We start from the raw sequence: 27,152 nt of genomic DNA, 5'->3' as shown, positions 1-27,152 counted from the left end.
CACATTTAGTTATGCTTTTTATAAATGAATATATAGAAGGAAGAGAATTCCCAGTGTTGCTGATTTAGGGTTCCTACACAGAGGCTTCTCAGTGGGATCTGATTTTCTGGAAGTACCAAATGTCTACTGCCTGAAGTCAAAACTGGAAAGAAACAAATCAAACAAGCCAACAATATGATTCAATTCATAAACAGTGCACTCAATTGGAGCTACTGAGTATCACTAGTCACTTGTACGATGGAAGGGTTTTTTGGGGTTATTCTTTTTTCCCCACAAACCATAGTTAATGTTATAAGCAATACTACCATGCATACATTTCAGCATTTACCTGGAATCTGCACCCCAACACGATCCTTATGATTAATGATTTAAATAAAAACAAACCTTGAATGAGTCACTGTAAATTGCTAGTTTGCTTTAATTATGAAAATTACCTATAATGAATGTATTTCTTGTGCTCTGAAAGAAACATGCCACAATGATTTCTTACAATATAGAGGAAAAATGGAGAAACTACCTCCTCCAAATGAAACTTAAAACAAGATTTACTCATGGTATTATAGACATGTGCAAGATAAGTTATCTAAGAAGGGAGAATGGACTGGAAATGCTGAGTTCATCAGTAACAGCCTCCAACACAATCAAGCTTGCAATAATAGTTGAAAAGAAATCCTTGTGATATAGGTGTGTGCACGGCAAACATGATTTTTCTTAATATTTATCTGAGCCAAAGCTCAGCTATCCATTTATGGATATGCAGCTCTGACTTATTGAATGCATAGATTTTCTGTGAAACTGTGGATTGCTCTTAATCTCAACATGCCGTGCGTTTTATCTGCTGAATTACTTCAATTCATTATTGAGAAACTACTTAGGAACACCGATGTGGCATTAAACATCAAACCATCCCATACTAAGCAGTTTTACCAATTTCATACATGAAGAACTGCATTATTTTCTTTGTTTCTAGTCTGTCATATTTTTGGGATGACTCCTACTGCTTATGGGAGAGAAGGAAAGTAAAGTGAAAAATCATTCCTGATTCACATTCCTCACAGTACTCCTGACTGTCTAGGCAACTATCCAACCCACTTTGTCTCTTTTTCAGTCAGAAGAGCCCTCCCCTAATCAGGTGTTCCTCACACTACTTCCACAACAGCAAAGCAGTTCCTTCCCACAAAGAATCCTGTACTCAGAAACACAAAAGCTGTAAATAAACACTTTAAATCGAGAATTGAAGTTATTAATAGAAAATATGGAGTTTCTCAAATAAAGGTGACTGTTGACAGTCTAATTAGTCGCTTCTCATACAGAAACTGTTCTATACATTAGATCACCCTTGTAGCCCTTCACAGAAATGTTGCTTTTGCTAGACTGGGGGAAAGGATAAGAACATTGTGATTATCTTTTGCATTTGAAACACAGGTGCCCTGTGGATTTATACAGTAAGATTCTTGGTGGTGTGTTGGTTCTATTTTCCCCCTTCCTGGTTTCTCATATTCAGTTGTTTATCGGATTGTTTCTAAGCACTTAGTTGATGGAGGTTTATCTTACAGCCCCATATAACCTTACAGTCTTGTTAATGAGTGGTACTTGTCAACTCAGTTAAAACTGCTCAACTCAGCTGCTGCTCATGTGCCCCATTCTACACTTATTTGTATTGAATTTCAGTCACTCTTGGAGGATCCCTGTATTGCATTTCTTTATGGTTGGTCTCTCCTATTTATTGTTCTCAATAGCTTATTATAATTAATGCAATTTTTTCACCTGGCTATTCACCCCGCTTTCCACAAAGTTTCAAATGTGAAATGGCATTTCTTTTCCCACAAGCCAGGTTTGGGTGCTTTTTTTTTGAGTTTTTTTTGTTTGTTTGTTATATTGATACCACTGCACACTTTGGTTCCCAGATATCAACGTAGTTTTAGATATTAGTAACTAAAGTTATTGGGTTAGGTATTTCTTCTTGGATTACTGCACTAGGTGCATGTGATTTATGAATCACACATCCTGTTCATTTGCTGATTTGTACCAAAGCCTCTTCCACAGCACCTCAATTTGAGATTCTTTCTTTGATGCATTCCTCAGAAAATGTCTGCTGTGCTCCCCAGGGTCTCCCATGGTAAAAAAATATTTAAATTCTTTCAGCTTTCTGCCTTGTTTTTCTCCCTTTATAACTTTTATACCCCAACTGCCTTTTGGCCCAAGACTTTCTGGTAGTCCTCCTCATCCTGATGTTTCTAAAGAAGAGTATTTTTTTTTCATTACAAGTTTTTCCTCAAACTTTCTTTGATGGGTTGCTGTGCTTTACAATTAACATGCAAGATTTCTCAGTCCTTTCTATTCCTCTCATTTGGAAACAAGCACACTTCTTAAAAGACTCTGCCTTTATTTGCCCTCTGTACTGTGCTATTTAGTCATTCCAACTTCCTTTAGCCCTTCACGCCTTTCTGGCAGGTGCCCTGCATTTGCTTTCAGCATTACTTAAGGCCAAGTTTACCATTAGTTCTCCTTTTGGAGATTTGATAACTATATAGTTTATGAAGCTATCATTTATTACGGTTAGACCCTTTCAACCTCAATGTAAAATTTATCCTTCCTTCCAGGGAGTAAGTGAAGTTCCCCATTACTGCTCCATTTTTCCTGTCTTAGAATTACCTGAACACCCTCAACATGTCAGCAGCAGCTTTGTTATTCCAGGCAGCAGGGTAAGGACAATGTTCTTGTAGTGTTAATATTACATCTGAAACATCCACACAGATGCTCTCCGATTTGTTGAAATGGTTATGTTGTCATGATTTGACTCAAGGCTTTCAAATAGAAAATATTCATATACCAAGGGTGTGGAAACATTGCTTATGTAATATTTTAGCAGGTCCAAAATGATACCTCTTTAGGATAGCATTGAATTTTACAATTAAAGTTTATAATTAAAATTAAGTAGCAAAATAAATATAGCACATACAAACATATTAAAAGCTTACTAAAAATAAAAACGGGCCATGTATTTGAAAAGATACTATATTTATATTAATTACAAGCTTTTCTATTTGTTTGGTAGAGACATTCTGCAGAGAGACATATACAGAAAACGCTTCCTAAACAGGTTTTCCCGAGTTAAAGGAATGGTTCTGTTTGTGGATAGCACTCTTTTATTATCAACACATTATCACAAGAATGGCTCAAGTAGGTCTTCTGACTAATATGAAAAGATCTCTTCAGCAGAAATGTAATTATTTGTATGGTTTTAATATGAGACTTTGACAGATTGTATTATTTATACTGATACCTTAAGTATCTAGTATGCCAATTCACTGGAAGATAACAAACCAAACAAATACATTTTTGGCAACAGTTAAGGTTACACATATCTGACACCACCACAGACAAGGACATATCGATTCCCCATGCCCCACAAATTAATTATACACTAAACGCAAGGTAAATCCCAAGTCTAAATTTATGAATATAAACTATCATCCCTGATGACTAGGAATTGTTTGTAACCTAATGGAAAATTTCAAACTATTCTAAAAGGAAAAATGAAGGTTCGATACAAATGTTCAACATACAGGACACCTACACTGCTACTCTTGAATAACAGACTTACAACAATCTCTTCTGGTGAGCTTATTCTCCAAGTCCTTTAATAATACCATTCTGCAGAGAGACATCTTTCCAACTGTCCTATCTCCTGCCTCGAACAGCTCCACACAAGCAACCTGTCTTTTAGAAAACCTCATCCAGATTCTGAATGGAATAGACTCTTCAGCAAATGGACCCAAGATCACAGTTTGTGTGTGTGTATATACACACACACAATACAAAAGATGACTTTAAAGGTATTAACCCCGGACATGCAGATTTAACTCTGCTCAGGTTCTTGACTGTAAATTGTTGAGCATATTCTGAATGCTGGTATCACCTCTGCATTTTCTTTCCAAACAGAAGTATTTGTGTTCTTTTCATTGTTACTTACAATATATTCTTTAAGTTGCAGCTGATAAACTTCTGAGAATAACTATTTAAATGAAAAATGTTTGTCAAGAACCAACTAGAGTTAATCCTGATAAGCAGAAAACCCATGAAGAAAACCTGAAAACACTGCTTTCTTATTTTTACATGCTGGTGTTTTCCACTACAACTAGAAAAAAACCTCACAAACCTATGAATTTTAGAAATTACATATTTAGAAAGGTGATTAAACTGAAAATTCACCACTGTGGTTTTAGTTTCACAGACTCTGTGTTACATTATTATAAACAATGGATAAGTTTTAAATTTAAACCTCTGATCTCCTGCTTTACTTCGTATTGTCTGAAAATTTTTTGTCATTAAAAATTGTGCATGTCATCTAGAACACAAAGAATTACAATTTTAGCATTACACATAATTTTGATACAACAACTGAAAGATGACGTGTAGGCGAAGCACCTAATAAGGCAAAGCAGCAACTGCTGAGAAGGCAACATTCAAAACCAGCCAATGAGTCGTTCCCTTTAGTGCCTTACAGAATACACTGCATAAATAACCCTCTGTAAACGTCACTATGAGTCTAGGAATACTACAGTCTCGTACTCCTTTTTTCCTACATTTTGAGATGAATTAATAAGCTGCTAGACCTGAAATCCCTGTTCTTTTACAGACATCTCCACCTTTAGAAAAAGAGGGTATCTTCCTGCTAAGGCATGTTTTACATGGTTTCATTTGTCACATTGTTCTAAATAAAAAAAAAAAGGAGAAAATACCCAACTGTGGTGATATGCATTCTCTTTGCTTAATCCTCATGTTCATCTTCCTGGACTTTTAAAATCTTTGTATCTTGGTATGACAGGAATATTTAATCTAAAGTTTCAATCATTTAAGAAGTGTTCCTGTCATTATATAAACAAGTCAAGTGAAAGTCTAACTAACACTTCCTTTTATAAATACATCTCAAATTAATTGGTAAAATATATTGAATAGCCAAATGATGCAGCAACATCTTTAAAAACACAACAAGCATGTGGTTGTGAAAAGTTATACAGGCAATGAACATGAATGAGCACCTCTTTAAAATAAGTTTGAGAAGGTACTTGAGAAGTAACGGTCATGCTATTTCATGACTTTCTCAGCATAACTTCAGCTTCATCACTCATTGATTTAAGATTAGCTGGCAAGTATCTCCAAAAATGAAGTTACCAAGTTCAGGATGAATATAAAGTAGTGTAGAATTATCTTTATTTCCTCATTGCTACATCTTATTATGGATGTAACTGACACAACTACTGTTTTTTTGGGGTTTTGTGTTGTTTGTTTTTTTTAATAAAACTAAATATTTTGGTATTTTACATAATTTTGATATAACAATTGACAGAAGCAATGCATACAGAGTATGGCATAAGTTAAACATGAAATTAATGAGAAAGCAAGCTGTACGACACCAACTTTGCGGTGGGTCATCTGTGGCTGCCTGCTGGATACCAACCCAAGTGCTCTCTCACTCCCCCTTCCTCAATGAGACATGGGAGAAAATAAGAGGGAAAATAGCTCATGGTATGAGATGAGGACAGGTAGATCACTGACCAATTACCAAACATATTCAACATGAGAAAAACGCATTTATTTTACTGCCAATTAAAACAGAGTAGGATAGTGAGAGGGAAAAAAAAAAAAAAAAAAAAAAAGAAGAAGAAGAAAAAAAAGCCTTTCTCCCACACCGCCCTTCTTCCCAGGCTCACCTTCACTCCTGACTCCTCTACCTCTTCCTTCCAAGGGTACACGGGGTGGGGAATGGGGGACGCTCACAGCAGCCCCTCTCTGCCCCCCTTCCTCCTCAGCTGTGCCCAGCTCCGGCTGGGCCCTTCCCAGGGGCCGCAGGGAACCACCCGCCCGCCGGGGGCTGCCCCGGGCCCGCGGGGGTGTCTGTGCGGGGGCGCCCGGAGCCCCCTGCCCCCTCCCGCTCCCCCCTCGGGGCTGGCCGGGCTGTTTCTCACCCCGTTGCCCTCAGCCCTGGCTGCCGGGCACCGTTTTGCCCTTTCTCAGCCCGGCTTTCCCCGAGGCGCCCGCCCCTGGCTGCGGGGCTCAGCGGTGCCCTGCGCTGGGGCCGGTGGAGCCGCCTGGAACCGGCTGGAACCGGCTGTGCCCGGCACGGGGCAGCCCCGGCACCGCCTCACAGGGCTGCCCCCTTCCCCTCTGCCCCCCGCCGTGTAAAACCAAAACATGATGAAAATCAGAACAATGGAAGGAACAAGGCTAGGTAGGAACAAGGCTGGCTTTCCCCACAAACAACTGCTGCTAAAACATTTAAATGAGAAATGGCAGTTCCATCTAAAAGATGTTGGTTTCACCTGCAGAGTTCAATGTCAAAAAAATGTAAAAGTCACAGAACTTCAGGTGCTGGTGTGTCAAAATTGCAAAAAGGTAAAATGTAAAGAATAAATAAAAAAAAAGAGACGTCAAGTTTTACACAGACTTTTCCAGTCCACAAGAATCGTGGGCAAGATTAGATCACCTTGACAAAACTGTTTTGAACCATTAATTGAAATAACATTCTCCACACAGCAACATTTTGCAATATGGAACCAACAGACTGTATAAAGCTTCCCCACAAAAACAGTTACTGCTTTAACATAGCAGATCAATGTCAGTGTTTTGACATAAAAAACCAAGTTTCTTCTTGGTGCAATTCCACATTGACTTGATATTGTATGAATTCACTTTAGGATAGAATAAACCTTGTAGTTAAAATATAATGAATATAAGAAATACATTCTAATGAAACTAGTAGTTGCACAACAAAAGCTGCTATGAAATCCTCTGTACAGCCCTGTACCAAGGCTAAGAACTTATATTTACTCAAAGAATGTAGGTATAGTAATTAGGTCATGTAACCATAGTCTGAAAGAAATAATTAATGAAATAACTGATGAAAGAAGGAGTCTGTTTCTCTTTCTTTAACTTTCTCTAACAAGGGGCCTGTTTCTAAGCTATCTAGAGGGAGCGACTAAAAGAAACAAGCAGAAGAAACAGATGGTCGACAAGGACATAAATTAGCTCAGACCGATAAGAACACTGCAAACTTGCAAAACCATCACATACCAGGCAAAAGGTGAAAAGTACACCATGAGGAAGACCTACGGCCTTCCTCCCAGAGACCACCGCCCGTGTCATGAAGACCCCTGCCCACAATTCTTGGAGGAATTTGCTTAAGCACAAAGGACTGATAAGCTAATTAACATACAAAGCGAGAGTAGGCGGGGTTAGGTAATGAATACGTATAGGCGTTAATTGAATATTCATTGTTTTATTGTATAAATATAAGATAGACAGTTACTTTAGACATGCACGTTAGGCGGAAGGATCCCCCGTGCATCCAGTGCTGCCAATAAAGGATACTCAGTCACTAAGAAATTTTGACTTCGTTCTTTAAATCAGACTTAAGTGAAGTTAAACCAGGTAAACACTTTATCCCATGTTTTTGGATTAGGTCTTTGGTACACATTCATGCTTTTCTGTTTGGTTGGTCTGTTAGGTCACACTGCCCTTGTCAGTCTGTGCGCAGCCATTTTCTGTCCAAGGGCTGCAGCACCAGTGCTGTGCTTCAGGAAACCTCTAGATACAACTGAACACGGTAGAGGAAAGTTAAACTGACCAGGCTGATGAAAGCACTCTCTTCTCTCGAGTTTGATTTTCCCCCAAATAAACTTTGAATGTTGAGAGATTCCACTTTAAAAGTAATAAAAACAATCTGAAGAGCCACAGCATTCTGTGACTTGCAGAACTTGAGTAATGTGCACTCAACCTCTCAAAAAGTAACCAACTAACAGTTGTTGAATAAAGCTAGGACTACTATCAGCATGGAGGCAGCAGCGGGGGCTGTCTGTGTCAACAGAACTCATAAAAAGCAACTACACGTGTGCATTTTTATTTTGAAAAGTGTTTAGGTTCACAACAGTCTTGAGTTATCTTTTTGTAAAAATACAGTAGAAAACAAGATGGCTAACGTGATTATAGGACCATATAATGTGCAATAGTGATCTCAGATTTGATCACAGTAGTTAAGATGGAAAGGGCAAATTTCCTCTGTTTCTTGGTAAGGCTGCTCCCTGAGCAACTGTGGGAGACAGAAAAGAGAATAAAAAAATCTGCACTGTCCTATATGATCAGTGTCAGCTTTCCACCAACTCTGATGGCACTGAATCAAAACGTTATTTAGCAACAGTAAGGGTGACAAGAATTAGGACCTGAGCAACCAGAGAGCGGAAAAGCATAAAAAGTTCAAAACAGATTAAAAGTACTGTAAAATCTGAGGTTAGCAGTCTAATGCAATGAAAATGCTGTAATTGGGAAGAACATGATTTTGAGTAATCAGAGAGCAGAAAACCATAAGACAGAAGTAAAGAGAAAGTACTATAAAATCTGAAGTCAGTGACCTATGGAGAAACCGTCACACCAAGGAGTGGTTTTTTGGTTTGTTATGTTGGGGTGTTTTTTTAAATGAAAGGGGATATGTTAAATATACAAACTTCTACTTTTTCAGTGCAAAGACCTATAATCTCAGTCTTGCACAGATTTGCTGAGAGGTCCTTTGGAAGAAGCTGGAGACATATCAGTCTTAAATGGCATTAAAAATCGTGAAGCTAAATCTTTGCTGAAATATTAAGTGTATTCATTCAGTGTTCAACTTTTCCCTTTCTAAGAGCCCTGGAAGAAATAAAAAGTTAATCTTTTTCACACTAGACACATGAAATATGTGAAATTAAAGACTGCTGAGCCAAAATCCCTCTCCTTTTTATTTTCTACATAGGTCTATTGTAGTATAAAATTTTAAAGAAGCAACTAAAGTACATAAAAGAACTGAAAAATCTGTGCTATATAGGTTGCTATTGTTACCACGTTTTAAATACCTATAGAGAAAATGATTTCATCTAAATAATTACTTGTGAGACTGGCAAGCTAAAAGGTAGAAAATGAGATGTGTGTTATTCTAGATGCTAAGCCACTTGTATGCTTTTTTACGAAGGTATGAAAATGGGTAACAAGCCATATGTAAAATCTTTAGATCTACATTTTCATTTTCTTTATCACAAAAGAACAACACTTTTTTATCAGAATAAAGTTTTGAACTGTTTGTTTATATGTAAAATGCTGAAGCATGATATGCTTTATTTTACGTATGCCTCTGACATTGCATAGAGGCACTTTAATTGTAGAACTCCACTTCTGTTTTTACTAAGGTATACTTATTTTCCCCTTACTGTCATTAAATCTGAGATGTGAAATTGATATGATCAGGGAAGATTAGATTAACTTTACTGTATTAGAACTAATTTATTGCAATGACATGTCACCGCATGTGAAACAGAATTTTGAATGACAACTCTGTTATGCTGTATTTCTGTTTCAAAGAGTAAAATAACAAATTACTAGAATTACTATCTTGCAAATGCAACAAAAGACCTGCGATATGCTTCCTAATCTAACTTCCAGTCCAATCATTTCTGGGCATTTTTAAAACTGTTATTTTCCTCTTCCCCTTCCTGTATTCACACTCATTTCTAACTGTTCCATACTTCCTTATCTCCCCCATCAACACAAATCCGAAAGTGTTTTTGAACTCAGGTATGTGAAATGTAAGAACTAAGTAAATTGTCACTCCCCTATCCCCCAAATTTGTGAAGAAAAATGCACGCATATTCAACTCTGTGTGTTTTTTCATGAAAACCCATTCCTATTTAACTTCGGAGGACATCTGAAGTGGATTAAGAGGTATATATTTAGTATTTCAGAGATTCCACAGAGAAATCAAGTGTCAGTCTTGTTTGTTATATTCCTGTGCTATTCCTTCTAATAGCATGACTCACTCAGCCTCAAACCAACACTGATTTTCCCATTACCACTGCACATTTACTTTTCTCTCCAAAGTAAAAAGAACAGTGAATGCGTAGTTAAGATCTGCTTCCAGTGCAAGTCACTTTTTAGAAATATCAGAAGAAACAGACCTTCTGGAGACAGAGAGGTGTGAAAATTCAAAATGAAGAATGTTATGGATTGAAACATGTACTCTGTTTCTCTTCTTTCCTAAAATTCTTTATTTGTTATTTGTTTTCTATATCCTGACACATGAATTATCTAACCTGGAAGCATGCAGAAAATGTGAGAGAAATGCAAACTATATCAGCCATGGCAACTGAGATATGTTAACGCTTGCAGCCCTATATGAGGAATTTTTTTCCCCCGTTTTCTCAGGAGAATTATTGTTCCTCTGAGCTGGTGCAGTCAGTACCGAACTCCTCACCAGACCACGTTGCATTCACTAACCCTGCCCCTTCCGGCGCTCACAGCTATGTTTTCATTAGAATAATTTTTGTCAGAGAGATGCAGAAGTCAGGAAGTCTCATGTAGCTGATAGCTCGGTTTTGTGCATTAAAACTGCTTAATTGAGACAAGGATACTTGTTCCCACTTAATCAAATTTCCAGTTTCTTCATTGTACCCCCCACACACATACTTGCACCCACAGATGAGGAGTCTGTCAGAACTAGCATTGTTAGACACTATTGATTATTGGAAAGTTTTCAAGAAACCCTCCCCAAATAATCCATCATTTTAGAAGAATAAGTCATTGTAGTTTTATATTCTTTAAAGATAACTTTTTTAACACAAAACTGTATTTGGAGTTGTTTGTTCAGGAAAACATACACTGAAACATCAAAAACCTATCCCCAGTGCAACAGCAGGGAACAGTTTCAATAATCCCATAACCACAGAAAATACTCAACACCTACAAAAGGATAATTTCTCCTTCCTACCACAACCTCGTTTTTCTAGGACCTGTGTTTTGCCATGTTCCTATAAAAACCTTCTGACTATGGCAAACACAGATTAATTTTATACAGATTTCCAGTCTCCAAATGACATTTTTAGAGAAAAGAAATAATGACTACAGGAACGGGGATATGCTTTATATTAAAATAGAATGATGACTTGTTGTCCTAACACTTGCTGTATAACAGATGATGGCAGTAAATTAATCCATCCTCTTGACAGCCACTTCACAATAAGAATGTGAAACCTTACCATTTTCATTGCAGGCCTACCCTATTCTTGTCCTTGGTGTGCATTTCCATGACAATGACTGTAATCATTATAACAGTATCGTACATAACGACTCTGCTTTCTGTGATGTTACTCCCAAACTGGGTGTGAAAAATGTGAAAGGACAGATCTCAAATGGCAAAACTCTCACCAGTGAAGCAGTCTTCTACAGGATTAGTAACTGACAGAACTGATAGCATGCTGCCACATAACAGAAGCCTGGAATGAAATGGCACCCCTCATATAGCCTTCCTTCATAAGCTGAGGGGCTTTGCATGAAACCCTCTTGTCAAATTAAAGGCATGTAGAATTGAGACCTTAATGAAGTGTGTACAATTAAATGCAACATCAGTAAAACCGCGATTTTTCAGAATGAAAAGGAACTCATGCACAATGACCACTACTGAAATTTTGCTAATTATTACTATTATGTCAGGCTCAGCCGGGCTTTCCTTTTTTTCTGAATTAAAAATACATGCTTAAGCTAATATGATTGAGCTTTGCAATAAATCAGGTCATCAGAATCACTAAAACAAATGGGAAATAGAGTACAGATGCTTCTAAGTTCCACAAAGCTTGTGCAAAAATGAGCTTACTAACATGAAATACTCGGAGCAGAAAATTATGAACAGCACAGGGAATTCTTTGAGGAAAAGGGGAAAAAAAAGGTAAGTGCAGAGGAAGAAATGTCCCCAAACAAGGCATGTAGCCACATTCTAACCACAAAGGATTAAAAGAAATCTTATTCATTGACGTTTGTAACTGTAGCATTAATATCATGGTCAGAGGATGAAAGAAGGTATATAATGCTATCCCAGGAACACGAAATTGAAAGGGACCATCCTTCAGCTCACTGAATCCAGACCTATGTTCTTGCATGCAGTCATGTCGGTTAGTGCTTTCATAAAGATGAGCATGTTTTACTTTGAAATGTCTTTGGATTTTTGTTTTCACTCTTCCTACTAGTAGACTCTTTCAGGATTCTGACTTGTTTTCTTATTTCCATTCTAAATTAAGCCATGGCCACCAAAACCTCATTTTTTTCAAGAAAAAAGGCAAATCAACTTAAATAGCTCTTCTCTTTCCCTTGTGGTCTGAAATGTATTTATAGAATAATATGTGCTTTCCACTGTTTGGGGGAGTAATTATACTTTATTCTCCACCACCACCACAACCATAGCATTCAATTTTCTCTGTATAGCTTCGTATATAAATTCATTTCTCTTGGCCAAAAGTAATCAGAGCAGTAAACAGGTCAACATTATCTCCCACAATGGCTTCAGTATCACTTAAACACTATTTAGATTATCTCAGCTTTTGCAGCTTAGTATCATATTTACCTTCAAGATATGACAGTAGAAGCAATAATTAATCTGGTGACCAGATCTTTCTCTTCCTCTGTCACTTACAACTGGCAACAGTAGTGTATAACAGAAATGCATGATATTGTTCTGTAAGAGCCTTATCACATTGTGGTCCTGAAATTTACTCTGTATCTCCATATCCAAACCTTATTCACGCTACCTAGCTCTTTCCAGACAACATTTTAATTTTCCTGCATAGCTTTGCATCAGCAACATGTTTGTAAAATGTTTCTTCTATTCAAAAATCAGTCATGAAAATATTAATTAATCTAAGATGGGCTTGGTAATGTATCTCCTCATCCCCTTACCTGTTCTAAAAGTTTCTCTTTCAATGCAACCCACTATTTCCACTTAGAAAGGCCCTTCCTCAGTTTACATTTTCTGCACAAATCTCAACAACTTTCACTATGCTGAAATACTTGGTATTCTACCAAGGTTGGCATAACTAAATGGGTTTTTTTTGGTCTTTGTGTTAACAGTATCTTAAATACAGATGCTCCATTTGCTATTTTTAGTTCAGATTTGAAAGCCCCTGTTCAAATTTGAAAGCCCTTGCTACCAGACATCTGTGATTTCAGAAGCTACCGGTTTCCTTGGATATTTTTAACACTCTAAGATAGAATTTTCAGGATTCTCAACCTGAAGGCAAACTAAAAAGGAATTAATTCCTTTTCCATGTCTTCATTCCCATTAACCATGTTTCTTTACCCCTCATATTCAATGTTTTTTGCAATTTTCATTACGGAAATCAAGACTCAACTAGATTATGCAATAAAAAATTCTATCATAAAGCTGAAAGACAGTATTCAAGGGGGAGAAAAGCTCCATCTGTCATATATCTTGCAATAAAGCTATATATACAGTTTTGTGTTATTTTAATGGAAATTTAAAACCCAAGCTATACAAACAACATTACACATGATAAACTAGACTTCATTTGGCCAGCCTACAACTGCATCAGCATGAGCTTTATGCCTGAAGCTCATTATATATGTCAAAACATAAATGCAGGGATGCTTGTTCTCACACGCTTCTGAGGAACTGCAACAAGTAACACACCTTTGGAGGAGCCCTTTTCCACCCTAACCTCAAAGTGGAATGACTACCCTATAGAGCTTAGACTGTATTTATAATATTCCCTGAAGCAGAACTGAATCTTATTCTGAAATAGTCTGGCAAAGTCTTTAGCAGTGACATAGTTAAGCCCCATGCATTTGAGGTTCTAGAACCTGATGTAAAAGGATCAGCTGCACTCACTGAAACATTTAGCTGAGCTAAGAAAAAAATGCTATTTTATCATATTTTAAAATCTTTGTCCTATTTATATATTTTTTTTTTAATAATAAACAGAGAAATTATACATAGACAATTGGCAAATTCATTGTGCATACCTGTAGCAATCCAAGAGGTGTCCTCCTTTAAAAAAGGAGGTGCCATCTAAGGAGGTACCTGTTTTTCTTCTATCAATGGCACATTTCAGCAAACGGGAAAACCAAAACCAAGAATAAGACAATGGCCTTACCTTTCCTACATACTGAGGATCTGGTCCCATGTGTTCTTCTAAAACAAAGAACTGATTCCACACCCATCCACGCTTGGGACGATGATGTACTTCTGTTTCACCTTCTATGTGTTTGGTTTGATTTCTAGTCACCTTGATGGAGCCATGGTGAGCAGCTCCATAACACCTCTGCACAAAACAGAGACAAACTAGGACTGGGCAGATACAAGATGTACTTGTAATTCTCATTGTAGGATAAGCTTCCTGTTGAAGGTTTTCTTTCTCTTGTCTTTTTCAGCTGTAATCCTTTAATAAGTTCCCAAGACAGAAGGTGAAGCCTGGTTCAGAAATACAGTCCAAAATGTTTTTTTCTGCTTGTTCATGGTTTAGCTGCCCATTTGGGAAAGCTCAAATTATATTTACATTATGAAAAGCTGACTGGAAAAAATTATATTTCTTCTGAGGTCTTCACAAGAGTTCCACTGCCGACCATTTTCTATCTAATAGAGAAAGAAAAAAAAGCCACTTACTCATCACTAAAACCAGAAATTTTCAGGTTTCTGACCTTAGATTACACTCACAGCTGCACTAACCAGTCTTTCAAAGACTCTCATCGTAACTAAAATTTCTTTTCAATCCTTCCTGTAAAAGCGTTTCCAGGTTGTTTTTAAAGTACCTTAAGAATTAGCATGGCTCTTCCAAGCTATGAGAACATTCACATTATGAAAAATTGGATGATTCAGGACTATTCCTTTGGCCATTACTGGCAAATCACTGACCTGGTCTCACAGTAAAATAAAGTCATGGCTACAGTGTCATTAGATAGTGATTCATTTCACATGAGTTCTTGATCTTCTGTACAGAGATCCAACATGGTGAAAAATACCAAGGCTATGATCAATTTTTAAGGAAAGCCTCCAAAACAGGCTTTGAGAACTCTGAGTCACTATTAGAACATACTGACAGGAACTCTGAGTCAAAATGTGCACTTTTACACCCTGTACTTTACATAAATTCCAACCAACATCATACCAGAACCTCACAAAATTATTTCATACTGACAGAAAGTTCAGGTTGTTTAGATGATCGGTATTACATTTATAAAAGCATCTAAGTTCACAATGACAATATTTTCTCAACTTCAAAAAGGAAAATATATATTTTTTATACTGCAATAGTAAAATGTGCAAATGGACATGGAAGTTAATGTAGCGCTTAAAGCAAAGTACCTTGAATGAAACAAAATAACTCTTCAACCTCAGAGAAATAGTTACCCTAAAGTAATCGTTTGTTCAGTTATCTGAAAATATCAACAATCAGTCAATCAGGAATCGCAAAACATGCAACTAAACGTACAAAAATTAGAACTTTCTTCCAATATTGGCTTTGTTTGAGCATCATAAAGCCGTCACAAGTTATGTAAACAGAAACACAATTAAACTAACTTTGTTACTAAATTTCATGGGAACCCAACAGAACAAATTCAAAATCTCTGAAGAACCAAACATTGATGTAGAAATTAGATGGGAAAATACTGCAGTGGAAGGAAGCTTATCAACTGTCTTTTGGCTGCAGGTTTGTTTTTTTCCCCTTTATGCTCTTTTCAAATCCATAATAATACTGGAAGCTCAATCACACTTTCTTCTGTACTCATTTAAGTACAGTTTCTCATCAGAATAATGGAAGGATACTTCAAAACTGCTGTACATTAGAAATAAGCAGAAAGGATATATTTTCCATTGCTATTATGCAGTTCAGGACAGTGGGTTACGCTGAAGTGAAAGAACTCCAGTCTCCTGTGGCCGGACAGTAGTTAAAAAACAAACTCTATATGGTATTTTCCACTGAGGGAAGATATTTTTAGACATTCAGTATTACCCTGCTTCTTATCTCCCTATCAGTGTAATCTCCCCTCAACACCCACAAAGACCAAGTTTCATACCCCACCTCAGAACACATTCATACAAAATGTTGTATTATTACCTTCTTCAAGTACAAATGTGATTTAATAGGAATTTTTCACACTTATACATTGTATGAAGTCTACGTTATGCCAGGGACAGAATCCAGACATTCTGGGTGTCACATTTGCTTCTAACTATATACTTCCTTGGTTTCCTTGCCTTTTTGCATTCTTTCCCAATTCTTGCTAGAAATCAGGTTTTGCCTTGAGGCATGTGATTTCTTTCTAAAGATGTCTATATCTACAGATGAGCTATTTAAACAGATTAGTCATTGTTATATTTCAGATGTACATTAAAATTAAGGAGTACCTCACAAAATAATAAGGGTGCAGTTTTATGCATTCAAGTATTATTTTTCTTCCCTTTGTTTCCACCTCAGGAAATACCAGTTCATAAGACTATAAAACAGTGCATAAGTTAAAAATGGTATATAAAGTGCACTGAGATTTATAAGAATGGCATATCTAAAATGTATCTGAAAACATTATTACTGAATTTTTCTTTACAAAAACTGTGGGGATGGTGGTGGTGAGAAATTCTTTCCTTATAAAAGAGTAAATCTAAATGGCTGCAGAAGATACCAACAAATTAGGATTTATTACACAGAAGTTTGTTTCTCCCCCCTGTCAGCAGTCATCCATAGGAAAAAATAAGCGAATACCAACATGGAGCCTGTAAACTGTGTTATTTCATAGTCTAGGTAATATATGACCTAGAACAAAAAGAAAAAAGTGGCAAACTATGAATGGCTTCTTAATCTCAAAAATATCTGTTCTTCTTAGCATTAACATTAACCAGAAGGCATTACATTTACATTTGGTCAAAACCACTATATTACTCAACTCAATTCAGAGGTTAACTGTTAAACACCTGCCCCCAAAATTAAAATTCTAAAAATTATTTATTCTGAAAAAATATTTTCTAAAATAATAGTAATAATATAAATAATAAAAAAGAAAGATTACATTGGCATCTACTTCCTGTTATAATCATGCTTAGAAGTTCAGGCCTCAAGTGTTCCTGAACTGTGTGAGAAGCCTGGAGAACAATTACCACTATGACAAATTCAACAATTAAAACAGGAAGGACTTTCAATGAAGATTCTTTGAAGTGTTTTCGCTCTGGTAAACATCTTTGAAAAACAAAGCCTAATTAATGCTCAGCACAAAGGTCCTCATTCTTACTTGCTCAGAACCCTCCTACTAAAGGTGTAGTATAAACATTCATTAAAAACCTGACACCCCCCCCCCCCCCAAGAAACCTCAAATCTGCCACGAAGACAGCAAAGCTTGTTTACAGGGGGTAGTACAGGTGCACAGAACCTTGAACACAGAAGACAGAGTAAAGCAAAGAATAGACAAGCCTGAACTGTGACTGACCGAAAAAAAAAAAAGGAATGAACTTCCTGAAATCCCTTAAATTGTTGCCATAAGCTAACATACTGAGATGCTGAGAGCTCAGTGCTCTTGTCTGCAGCTTCAGATTAAGTGACCTGCTCAATGTTTTTTGTTATAATGACATACGTAACTGCAGTAGACTTGTCTTATTGTTGTCTCCTGAGAGCCCTCACGAAAACGAGTTGTGCATCTTGAGAGACTAAGTTAAAATTTAAATAAATAATTAAATAAGATGAGGTGGGAAAGTTCCACCCGCATTGCTGGGAATCATTACAATGGAGTAGTTACTGCTTAGTGTGGCAGACGCTCACTATAATGAATTCCCAGGAAACCAGTATGAGCACAGTGATGCAAAATGTGTATGCTTCACCATCATGAGGAGGTTCACCCTTAGGAGCAGAGACTTCTCCTGAATCTCAGTGTCCCCCATCTCCCGTAATCAAATTGACCACATTTGAATTCATCTGAATGAGTCAGTTTTGCAGATGCACATTCAGCACAGCTCTCTTCATCTTTTGTCACATCCCTCAGGGACCCTTTTCATTCCCACAGTGACAGAGTGACAAATAGTTATAGAACTTGTAATAAATTAAATTTCTTGTATACGTTTTGACTTCTCCCTCTGCCCTCTAGACTTCCTCCCTGTCAGAACAAATTCTTGCATTATCAAAATCCCACCAGCTTCAAATCAACATCATTGTTTAGATATAAGTGATCAGGCAGGAATATATTTATTTCTTTCTGCATTCCCTGTGCTTAGTCTATTGCCAATGTTCAAGTTCCTTCAGCACTGCAGAAATAATGGTGTATTGACCTGGAGACCAAAGACAGAACAATGGGCTAGTATCAGAAAGAAAAATTGGATGTTATTTTTTGTTTTATCCTTCTGAAGAACAGGTTCATAGATTGCCAAAAGAATATACAGTACTCCTGAGGATTTCTGGTAATTGGCAGAAAACAGTGAAATTTCTGGGTAGATGAAGGCAAATGGTTCATCTACAGTTGGTCTCTCGTCTCTTTTCCCACGGCTGGTAGAGCTGATCTACGGAACCTCACATGAAAAAATCAGGCACCATGAATTTCTCAGCTTGTGCAATACAGATGTTATATATAATCTTCAGTGCTTTTTAACAGTGCCTTCTGCACATGCTAGTCAATCTGACAAAATGTTGTGGTTTAACCCCAGCTTCCCACTAAGCACCACACAGCCACTTGCTCACTCCCTCCACGTTGGGATGGGAGAGACAATCTGAAGAGTGTAAGTGAAAAAACTCATGGGTTGATGCAATGGCAGTAATAAGAGAAGCAAAAGCCACGTGTGCAAGCAAAGCAACACAAGGAATTCATTCACTGCTTCCCATGGGCAGGCAGGTGTTCAGCCATCCCCAGGAAAACAGGGCTCCATCACCCATAATGGTTACTTGGGAAGAAAAATGCCATAACTCCAAATGTCCCCCCTTTCTTCTTCTTCCCCCAGCTTTATATGCTGAGCATGACATTACACAGTATGGAATATCCCTTTGGTCACGTGGCATCAGCTGTCCCAGCTGTCCCTCACCAGCTTCTTGTGCAACACCAGCCTACTTGGTAGTGGGGTGGGGTGAGACGCAGAAAAGGCCTTGATGCTGTATATTACTCAGCAATAGTGAAAATTACCCAGTGTTAAAAACACTGCTAGCTACTATGAATAAAATTAACTATCCCAGCCAAAACCAGCACACAAAAGTAGTATCAAAACTGTTTTGGAAAGCATTTAAAATCTGTCTTACATGTTGTTGCCTTGCCCCTTTATTGTACTTATATCGTAGCTATGTGTGAGACTAAAAACAAACAAACAAATAAATAAAGTGTTCTTAAAATAGTTTAATAGCAACTTCAAAAACTAGAAATGGTTTGACACTATAGATCTGTATTGACAGATCTTACAGAAGTGGTAAAATGGACTACTTTTCCATTTGAACAGCATAAGGAAATTTCCTTTAATTTGTGAGATAACTGCATGAGATACTGAACTCCCAAATTATTGCCGATTTTATATTTATTTCAATTCAGAAAGCTATTCTTTATCATCCTGGAACTCATTCAGTTTCCTATAGAAACAGAGAAAAAAAAAAAGCATTGGATAGCTCTGGCCTCGCCTCTAAGCCAACAAACCCAGCTGATGACTGTATAATGTCAAGGGATGTTCTTTCTTGTACCTCTTCCACACTTACACACAGTGTTTTGGTGAAGACCACTTCTAATCACCAAAACCCCAAAAATGTCTACGCTAATCTGTTATTTATTTGTATTATTATATCTGACTGTTATTTCACCTAGTACATTTTACATAAACTCCCTTTTACCAAATGAATCAAAATAACCACAAAAGAAAGCCTCCTTGAAAAATAAAGCTTGTTCTTTCATATAAGCCAACAGAAATTCTGTTGTGGGGAGAAGGGGGGGGGGGGGGGGGAGGATTGAGAAAATAAAAAGAGATCAAAAACCAATAAAGCAATGAGACATAAAGAGAAATAACAGAAGAAAATATAGAATAGGATACAACAAAGAAACTGAAAAGTCACTGAAAAAATTTGAGATAGAGAAGCAAGTTGAAAGGTTCAAGTGGAAACAGATGAAGCTGTTAAAGCTAATATGTGAAGCTATCAGAGATTATATTTACACGTGTCTGTGTATGTGTGTAAAAAAACAGCAGTACAATTTCTGTGAAATGTAAGAAACCCAGTTAATACAGTTGAAGATAAGGACTGCTGACATAAAGAAAACATCAAGTGAAAACAAAAATCATGAAACAAAATTAAACACAAAATATATGTAGTAGGTACGCTGAAATTGTCAAGGGAAGGGCAAACCTCGTATTTATTTCCCTACACTTTTAACCTTTCATATACAAAAGGCTCTTTCAGTTTCCACATTTTCACATACAACTACAGATCAGGTCAACTGATGACACGTGTGATTCAGAAAACATATACAATATAAAGTAACATAAGAGTATAAAAACAACTGCATAGGCTTAATGATTACACTATGTTATACAGTATGTGTGAAAAGCTGTAGTATTCTTACATTCAATTTACAATCAGAGAAACATTCTGTAAAACTGATTCCTTTGATGAGTATACTACTCTTGCTGAGACTGCCCCCAAAAAAAAAAAAACCACAAAGAAAAGGAAAAGAAATGCACTCCTTTTTTGTTTCTTCTCCCCCTTTACCACCTACACGTAAAGGAACAGCATACTAAAAGCCAATGAAGAAACAAAAACCAGCAGTTTATCCTGGGATATTATTAAGGAAAAGAAACTCACACATTCTGGGACATTCTAAAACAGTAAAAAAACAAATTCCAGACAAATATTATATTTGGAAAAGCAAGTTAGCTGGTCCTCTGGAAAGTAACTTACTATATACTACATAACATAAAGACAGTTTGACACCACAGATATGGGTTTTACATGCCCTAATGTTGTAATTAGATACCCAAAATTAGTAATTTTTTTACTAGTTCCAGGAAAGGTAGTGTTTAGCTGCAGAGTTAGCATTAAATAATTTTAAATTTATAAAATTATTTCAGATAGTAGTGTGTGATGACTTTTTCAATAGTATCCTGACTGACAGACATGCGTCAAACGATCCCTGTTTATGAGGCTGCGTTCCTCCTAGCGGCTTGGAGTTCCAGGGTCAGAATTAATTCTACAGTTTGTATCACATAAGGTTTCTTCACAAATGATCATAATCCAGGTTACTTTTTAAAACTAAGAATGTCCCTTTTTCTTTCTTCAGTTCTTCCATTCAAGGCAGATATTATTTCCAAATATTCCTCTTACCCTCAGTGATATATTTAATGAGTTTTATTGCTAATTTTATTAACACTTCTGTCTTACTGACCCAACTCAACACTCAGTAGCTTTTAAGTCACAGAAACCAATATACTATTGTTGTTCTGTAAAGATCACAACAAAATATAGCTTATCCATCCCTTTGCGTTAATAGCTACTATGTTCTTTGTTTTAAGTTCATATTTCAGAGGCTTAACTGAAAGTCTGTGGTTTTGTTCTTACTTCTATTATAGGTTTAGATAGTTTGTAACTAAACCTTCAACACAGCACAAGTATGGACTCTTCTTTATTTCTTGCACAACAGATTTGTCTGATCTTTTCCTTTGTATATATAATATATTGTGTTATTAATATTATATATATATATAGACTGCAAAAGGAAGAAGATAAAGCCAGAGATGACTTCTTATCCAGCATTAACACACTGACATTTCTCATTTTCTTTTTTAGTTCTGACTATGTTGTCAAGATGGAATAAAAAATTTCAGAACTTTCCTTTAAAATCCTAGTAATAGCCCTAAAAATTAGCCAGTATTTGTTTGAATCAACTTCTAGATAAAAGTTCATTTTCATTTTTCCTTGACTTTTATCTCCAGCATTAAAGCAGTTCAGAATAGAGACTCCTTGTTAGCTTAACAGGCCTTAACAAGTTACTTTGCTGCTAGAATAGTTACATCATTTAAAACAGCTGGGGTCATAAAATGGAGTAGACATTGTATGAATAAAAGCCTCTGAGATTATTTATAGAAGAGACTCCACATTCCTTACAGAAGACATGTGAACTGCAATTTAGGTTGTGTTACAAAGGAAGTTGGAAGGAAAGCCTAGCAGCACCTGCAATTAAAAGAGAACAGAAATGCTGAGCTAGCACGAGGAGCCCTGGGCAGAACTACTTCCTGGTAACACCTTGGTTAAAGTAGATTAGTCATGTGTTGTATCTAGATGGGCTTCTCCAGAGGGAAAAAAAAACCAACCAAAAACCACAACAAAACAACAAAACCACTGGAAGCCTACCTAACAGCACCATGAGGATGAACGGAGAGTGTGAAAAGCTGAAACAGCCTTAGGAGACAGTCAGAGGAAATGTTCAAAAGGTTTTAATGCTGCTTACAGCAAAAGAAACTCCTGAACAGTTATTGGACTGGCACCTGCTTTATCATTCCCTTTTTTTTTTTTTTTTTTTTTTTTTAATTAATAAACAAGACTGTCAAGGCTGTCTTGTACCAAGGTCCAAAAAGTAGCAGCTTTAACAGGAGTTCTTGACTTGTCAAAGAATTTATAAAAGTAATGTAGACTAGTGATCAAGATACTCTCTTCTGATCCTATGTGTAGCTTATCGCTAAACGCAAGCTTTAATGGATCTCTTGAAGGACAACATCAACTGAAGCACCACTCATAAAGAGCAATAATTACCCATGTTACATATAGGCAACTAATCCAGCACATGATATGCCAAAGGAGACACTGATTCCACGCGACCCAAATAAGGGATCCTGGGCACACTGACACCCAGCATGATATGAAAATAAGGATAAGCTTTTTAATTATTTTTAAAGTGTTTTTCAAAGAGGATTTTTTTGGTTTTGTTTTAATCAACAACAAGTTAAAAATATGAGGGTGTCCAATCCTTTATATATATAAAAATAAATATCAATTTTTACATACAAACCACCAGTGCCCCACAACAAAACCCTGTCGGTCCTTGAAATTCCCATCAGAAAATAGGTTTTCATTGCCAGGCTACAAACAGGCAGGTCGCATAAGATCCTCACCTCCAACGTTATGCTAGAAATACATTAGAACTACTATGGAATTCAAGTCTTATTGTCATAACACGATTTTTGAAAGTGTGTCTAATTGATGCTATGGTTAGATGATGTGCAAGATGAGCTATGATGTGCTATGCTGCCTTTAGCAATAAATAGCTCCAGCGAGCAGTTAACTGTAGAGATTATTTAAAAAGATGCATTGATTTTAGAAAAGATATTGAAGAGAGTTATTAGAAGACATTCTTATATTCATGAATGAGTACAGTAAACTATTAAACACTACAAAGCAATGGATTTGTTATCCTGTTGAAAAAGAGTACAAGTCAGTCAAGAAATATATGATCTTCCCTGAACAAAGGGAAATCTGCGAAGTTTGCAAACAAAACAGAAGAGGTACTTAAATTGCAAGCAGCACTATATGTAGATAGGAAATTAATGCTACAATGAACAGTTAGTGAAAATACAACATTAAGACAAAATAAAGGGATTCAAAGCCTGCCCTCAGTTGTCACACAAAACTGTTTTGTATAGAATAAGCAGGCACACAGCAACATCAGGATAACAGAAGTGCTCTGCCATAATCAACAACTGAAGAAATATTTATTGTAACTATACCCCTATGATTTGCATAGAGCATGACTGTCAGAACCATGACAAAATAAAACCACAATTAATCAGATAAAATCCAGCCACTGTTTCTGTAACTGTAATTGCACAAACAGCCATGCTAGCCATTACCTGCTGTGAAAGGAACAACCGTGAAACAGACAGATGATTCATAAATCTGAGTCACGTCTCTCTTTTCCTCAACCAGAGACCAAACCGTGTACATTTATACCTGAAGTCCATGCAGCTAGTCAAGGATAATACAGATATGTAAGACAGTACAAAGGTCCTTTTACATTCCCAGAGTAGCAAAGGCTTTCCTTCTGTGCTGTTTCTCTTCACAAGGAACTTGCTAGCAGAATAAAGATTTCAGTAATTTCCTGAGTCATTCCTACCATTTATAAAGGTCAGGTCCCAATCAGGGAACAAAGCAAATACATGAGTATCTGATGAGCAATTACCCAGTTTAAATAGGAGGAACCTGCAACAGCCCCCTTGTGTATAATCCATAGGTACTGTTTATCCTAACAAATTATTTCTCAAAAATGAATAGCAAGAGATCCTCTGAGTGGTATGGTAGCATCCCAAATGACTGGTAAAAAGTAAAAAAAAGGGAAGGGAGGTCCAATGTAGAAACTAAATGCTTAAGAATGGCATTTGCCTCCCATAGTTTGCTACCAACCCAGCACTGTATTTGAAACTCCTTATAATAATGTACAACGTAAATTCATTGATTATATTATTGTTACGGAAATTTTGACAATACATAATGTAAAATATATATATGTTCCTTAGGTTAGAAGAGTGATAAATATGTTATTGAGTACATAAACTTATATCTCAGTGTTTTAAAGAAAAATATAAAACCTTACTGTTACGTAAAGAAAAACAAACCTTACTGTGTATGCTAGAAATTTGAAAACATTGTTTTTCCAGTGTTTCAAGAGCAGTAAGAAAGTATGCCTAGAATGTGATCTATTTCAATATAGAAAATAACTAAACTACATTTTTATTGGTAAATCTTTCTTTTCTTTTTGAATCAAAACATAATTTGTCACCATTGTTTCTAAGATGATCTTTTTGTAAAAAAATCTACTTCACAGGATAGAAAGAAAAACAGATCTTTTGTTCCATTTTTAAAGTAGCAGCATTACTGAAATAATGAAGGAAAACTGAGACAAGGTAGATAACCCACTTCAATAAAAATAAAACATTTCTTTAAATAAAATGGTTTAGCATTTAAAATCAGCTAGGTTTCAAAGCAAAGATAATTTTAATTTAAAAATATTTAAATAGCATATGTAAAGAACGTTGAGTAATTTTTCTCATTGAAACAACCCTTCTATAAAGTTTTGCTTTTCACAAACTGAAACATTGCAGTTAAATAAATTCTTGACTGAAATTTCCCAATAAGCTCTTCATGCAACTTAACAGATTTTTTTCCTCAAATAGTAAACATGCTGAGATTTTACTTATCACTGTCCATGATGATTATGTCTGACTTAGCTCATTTTCTGTATTCTGGATTCAAAACCCCAGTGCCCACTATGCGCATTGCAAAATTCCAAGTTCAGCAAAGATAAGCTTTTACTCTTAAAGTTCAGTGGCACTCAGCACCAACTACTTTCCTCAGTAAGAGAGCACCTTGCGTATCTTTTAATTTTTAAATCTATATTAATATGGTTTTGAGTTATAAATGTTCTAGGACCAAAACCCCACAATAATAATATGGGGAAAAAAAATTCCTTAATTACAGCAATATACAAAAAGAGGAATTTATGAAAAAATATTTCAGTGTTCAGAATGCTTTTTATGGACTTCAGGTTTTCAGAAATCAGCATTAAGATGTCAAATAGAGCCCAAACTTTGACAGGTGAGACCATCTTTTTGGGTCAGTTACTGGCAAAATAATAAAAGATATGAAGATCTTTTTTCTTGTTCTATAAAAAGAATAAACAGTTACCTGAATTCTATTTAGAGTCCAAATTTGTTTTCAGCACTACGTGAAACCAAAGTAAATTGTTCCTGGCTTCAGTGAAAGTGGCATGAAGACTTTATCTACCTGTTTTAAAACATACTGACACAAACCATATGTGTAATGTCACAAAACCTTAAAACAGGTTGGGAAGGACCTTTGGGCGTCACCTAGAGCAACGCACTGCTCAAAGCAGGGTAAGCTTCTAGGCTGGACATGACTATTTAGCTACAGAGAAGTTTGTGAGAAAGAGGATGCATGCACTGGCCTGCAGTTAAGCTAACTGAACAGCTCAGAAACCACCAGATATGACAAAACTTGCTGGACGCAACAAATAACAACATAAGAAGTTACAGTCAGAGCCATGAGGATTGCCTGGATTTCAGAGAGACTGATGTGAGAAGAGCTGAACTTCACAGAGCATTCTGGAAGAATATGGGAGCCTCTTTCGGAGAGTCAAGGTCCATACTGCCTAGGTAATTATTTCAGTAATATGTTTTTAAAGTTGAGACTACCTAGGAAACACTAACAAAAATACTGAGTTTGGGTGCACTTGTAGAAAGACAAATAAGGAAACGGGAATTATGAGCAAGTTGTTTATTTGGGAAGGGACATGAAGATGGTAAAATGGAAGAACCTGAAAGAGGGAAAGGAGCAGGGGGGGCATATCAAAGGCAGCAAAAGTATGTGATCAATGTTATTTGGAGGTCTCTGTAGAGCAGCCCAGTGCCTCACTGCTGACACTTGGAGCAGGGCAATAACCATGGTTTTTGCACTGTGTTTGTGTCTGACTTGTTTCAGCAGTCAGAGGGAGAGGGCATGTCTTCCCTGGAGCTGCTGAGGGAGACCTGGTTGCTCTTCTCCTTGGAATGATGGAGGATTCCCTGCAGGGTACCACCTAACAACTTTGCTCTCTCAGGTCTCCTATAACACACATCAGGGGCTCTCTCTTCATTTTAGACCTCCACAGATTCTGCTACACATTCAGCAGGCCTAGCTTATTTTTTTATTAGAAATCTATTTCACGAAGCCTATAATTAAGTGGTACCAGTTCCGTTAATCCCTACTCATTATTTCACAGGTGTATGAAGTGAATCAACTCCTGCAACTGCTGAATCAGGTTGTTCCTTGGATCTATATCTACAGTTCAAATAAAAAAGGAATCATGCAAGTCACAAAAAACCTAATAAAAGAAAATCCTTTTCAGAAGTATAACTATCACGCAGAAATCCAACACTAAAGAATAGGAATAATTTTAAATGACACAAAGGTGAATACGAGCTCTGTTCAATGGTCACTGGCAGTTCTAGTATTCCTTTTATGAAGCTATAAAAATCAATACAATAATTAAAGAGAAAAGGAGACATACATATATATTGAGTCTAAATTTGAAGTCTGTATTTAAAAATATGCCTTTTCACATCACACATTAACTGAGATCTCCTTAAGTTTTTTTATTTTTCCTGGAACATTACTTCTGCCAAACATACTATAACTACTGTCAACCACACAGCATTGCTGCGAGTATCTTGCTTTCTTAACATTTCCCTAAAAATTATTTTCTTCTACACACTACCAGCTAGATTTGTCTCTGGCTGCACACATCCTTTCATTGCATTTAACTTTCTCTTGAACTATTTGAACTGTCTTGAAACATAAATA

At 36.6% G+C, this 27,152-nt stretch overlaps 1 protein-coding gene across 8 annotated transcripts in view; it reads right to left on the bottom strand.

Moving 5' to 3' along the window:
• CDH18 (cadherin 18) overlaps positions 1 to 27,152 on the bottom strand; it is a 337,159-nt gene that overhangs the window by 174,542 nt on the left and 135,465 nt on the right. For all 8 annotated transcript variants that reach the window (XM_027812997.2, XM_027812999.2, XM_027812998.2 and 5 more), the window contains one exon: positions 13,962 to 14,440. In XM_027812997.2, the coding sequence (XP_027668798.1) occupies positions 13,962 to 14,189 (228 nt within the window). In that variant the 5' untranslated portion in view covers positions 14,190 to 14,440. The remainder of the gene's footprint in view (positions 1 to 13,961; positions 14,441 to 27,152) is intronic.

The sequence above is a fragment of the Falco cherrug genome, chromosome 3 (assembly GCF_023634085.1).
Source record: "Falco cherrug isolate bFalChe1 chromosome 3, bFalChe1.pri, whole genome shotgun sequence".
Lineage (NCBI taxonomy): Eukaryota > Metazoa > Chordata > Aves > Falconiformes > Falconidae > Falco > Falco cherrug.
Note: the sequence above shows the minus strand (reverse complement) of the source record. Positions and strands in the feature narration are given on the sequence as shown.